At 48.6% G+C, this 2,766-nt stretch overlaps 1 protein-coding gene and 1 long non-coding RNA gene across 2 annotated transcripts in view; one reads left to right on the plus strand and one right to left on the minus strand.

The window, feature by feature from the left end:
• SUSD1 (sushi domain containing 1) overlaps window positions 1-2,766 on the plus strand; it is a 94,169-nt gene that overhangs the window by 82,497 nt on the left and 8,906 nt on the right. The window contains exon 17 of the mRNA XM_019555260.1: window positions 2,393-2,432. Within this exon, the coding sequence (XP_019410805.1) occupies window positions 2,393-2,432 (40 nt within the window). The remainder of the gene's footprint in view (window positions 1-2,392; window positions 2,433-2,766) is intronic.
• Window positions 1-2,766, minus strand: part of LOC109323603 — a 12,254-nt gene that overhangs the window by 5,954 nt on the left and 3,534 nt on the right. The gene's annotated exons all lie outside the window — the stretch shown is intronic.

The raw sequence follows: 2,766 nt of genomic DNA on the forward strand, positions 1-2,766 counted from the left end.
GGCTGGAGCTGGCCCATGCAAATTGAATCACTGTCCCCCAAATCGGCTGCAGTTTTTGCGTCTGCAGCATCAGCAGGAAGCAATGGGGCCTCTAAGGCCCTGCTACCGATCAGCAGCAGAAAGGCAAAAACCTTGGCGTATTTAAAACTTTTTGCTTCCCTGGTGATCAGCAGCAAGCGGCCTGGTTGGTGGGGCGTTTCTGCCAATCAGGGCTTGGGGGGAGGGGGCAAGTGGCAAAATGAAAAAAAATTAAAGGAGCCACTACAGGGGGCACTTCCTCTGTGATTTACAGAGATACCTACAGTGATTCCTTATCACTTATATGGAAAGTACAAAAAAATTAAAAATGGGAATTTATATAACAAGAATTTATACTATAAAGATTATATTGGACTAGCATGAGAACTAATTTAGGAAAAGTGAAGTATAAAATTTTAGGGTTGGTAAATAATTTAAAAATTTGATTGTGATTTGTTGCATGATTAAAAAAATTAGTGACAATTAATCACAATTTTAATTGCACAGCTAAAAACTCAAAATTTTGCACAGAAAATGAAAAATTATGTAGGTACTTTGTGTGGTTGGGGGGTGGGTGTGGAGTGTGTGTGTGGGGGGAAATTGTGAAGGTGTGAGGGGCTGTGGATGTGTGGGGGGGGCAGAGGTGACCCGAGCAGGGTGTGGGACCCAGGGCCAATCAGCCCACGTGGGGCCCCCCACCCCGCTCCGATACTGGACCCGAAGAAGCTGCCGCTGCCATCGGCAGCTGTGACATCAGCAGCAGGGGTAGCTAATGGCTGGATGTGGAACCGCTGCTCTGCCCAGCTCTGTGGGACCCCCAAAGATGCAGGGCCCAGGGTAGTCACCCTGATTCGCCATCCCCCGCCCGGGATGGCCCTGTGGTGGGGGGAGGGGGTTGGAGCCTGGAGAGGATGGACCCTGCACACCCTGGCAGGTTGCAGGGTACTGTGGATCAGGAGTGAGGGGCAGCAGCAGAGTGAGGAGGGCTATGGCTTGGGAGTGAGGGGCAGACATGCAGACAGAGACACAGACACAGATAGGCAGACAAACACACACACACAGCGCCGTGCTGGTAAGTCTGTGGAGGGGAAGGGGTGGGAGGAGAGGGAAGGGGCAGAGTGGGGCAAATTGAGGCTCCCACAGTGAGGGAGGGAGTGGGGCAGGTGCTAGGGTAAAGGGGTGACCTTTGCCTGCTGCCTTTGCCCTGGGAGCCACTCAATGCCATGTTGTGCATCTTGCCAACAGATGGGAAAGGGATGCATGGGGCATCCAACATATGGCTCTTGAGGCAAAGGCAGCAGGGGCATGGAGCCCCAGCCTGCAGTGGGCAGTCTGCCTCTGCTCCACGCACAAATCTGGGGGGCACGTGCCCCCTATGCCTTCTCCAGGGGCGTACACAGTGGCAGAGAGCACTCCCCTCCCCCATGCCTCTGAATGAACCTCCTGCAGTTCCATCCCATTACCTGCCCTGGCCCTACTGCCCTATTGACCCCAGCACCTGCCCTTGCCCTTTTCCCTCCCTCACTGTGGGGGCCTTGATCTGTTCTACATTCAGCGTGCAAGCTGCGGCTGCTCACATATGTCTATGCATGACCCCACTCCCTCCAGCTGCAGTCGCTCAGAGTCCACTCCCAGGCTGCCCTGCGGTCCTCTGCACTGCCACCGCTGCCCCACTGGGTGGCCCATAGGCGGTGGAGCAGGGCCCAGGTGCAGACTCCAAAACCACGTGCACATTTAACTCATTAAAAAAAGTTTACTCAAATACCGATTAATGCGTTAATCATGCACATTAACAGCAGTTAATTGACAGCCCTATAACATTTGTTTCAAAATTATAAGGTGCTATGTGAATATTCAAAGGTGAAGTAAATATAATAAAATATGTTATTTGAGAAATCGTAAATAACAATGTAATTAAATAGTCCATGGTCGCATGTTCATGCTTACATGCATGTGGAATTATAACTACATGGGTAGCCTTAACTTTGATGTTTCCCAGGTTTTGGACACTCAACAATGAGCTTTAAAGTTTTTTTTCATAGGGCTTTTTTGCATGTGTTGTAAGAAGAAAGAATGTGCGTATCTAAAAGAAGAGAACTAGGATTTTTTCTCTCTAATCTAGTGGGTTTCAAACTTCTGCAAGGTACAGAACTCTTTCACATCACTGCTGCTGCTTTCGTGTCAGCTCACATGGTCATATGGTCCAGGCAGGCCAGCCCTGCAATGGCGGTGCACTGCCTAGGCCCACTGTGCCATTATCCCCAGTCTCCAGTAATAGATTCATCTCTTGTTTGAATGCCCTCCCATTTGGTATAGACTCATTGGTAAATTGGTCTATGAAAACCCAATGATTTTCTTATGCTTTCCTTTTCAGGTGAAGAGACAATCCTGTGTAGTTTGGGCACAACTTAAAAGTAAGGCAGTTTTTCATCTACTGAGAAAACAGAAGCTTGTGCAGCTCTGCGTAGTTCTCTTGTCAGCTTAAAACTAACAGTTGCCGCAGCAGTTTAATGCACAGCTAGTAATGAAGGTACATGGAAGACTGTAAGGATCAGAGACAGAATGTTTGCTTGGTTCTATAATATTTACAGGGCTGGATTTCTAAAAATGATTTTTCTGATACTTTTCACAACTTCAAAAATTAAGCTGCAGCTTTTCACGCCCATCTTCTTGCCTGCTGAAAAACTGGGCATAATATGCTCAATACTTGAAAACTTTGAAACGTGGGCGACTGGTGCCTCCTGAGTC

The sequence above is a fragment of the Crocodylus porosus genome, unplaced genomic scaffold (assembly GCF_001723895.1).
Source record: "Crocodylus porosus isolate Cpor-Errol unplaced genomic scaffold, CroPor_comp1, whole genome shotgun sequence".
Classification (NCBI taxonomy): domain Eukaryota; kingdom Metazoa; phylum Chordata; order Crocodylia; family Crocodylidae; genus Crocodylus; species Crocodylus porosus.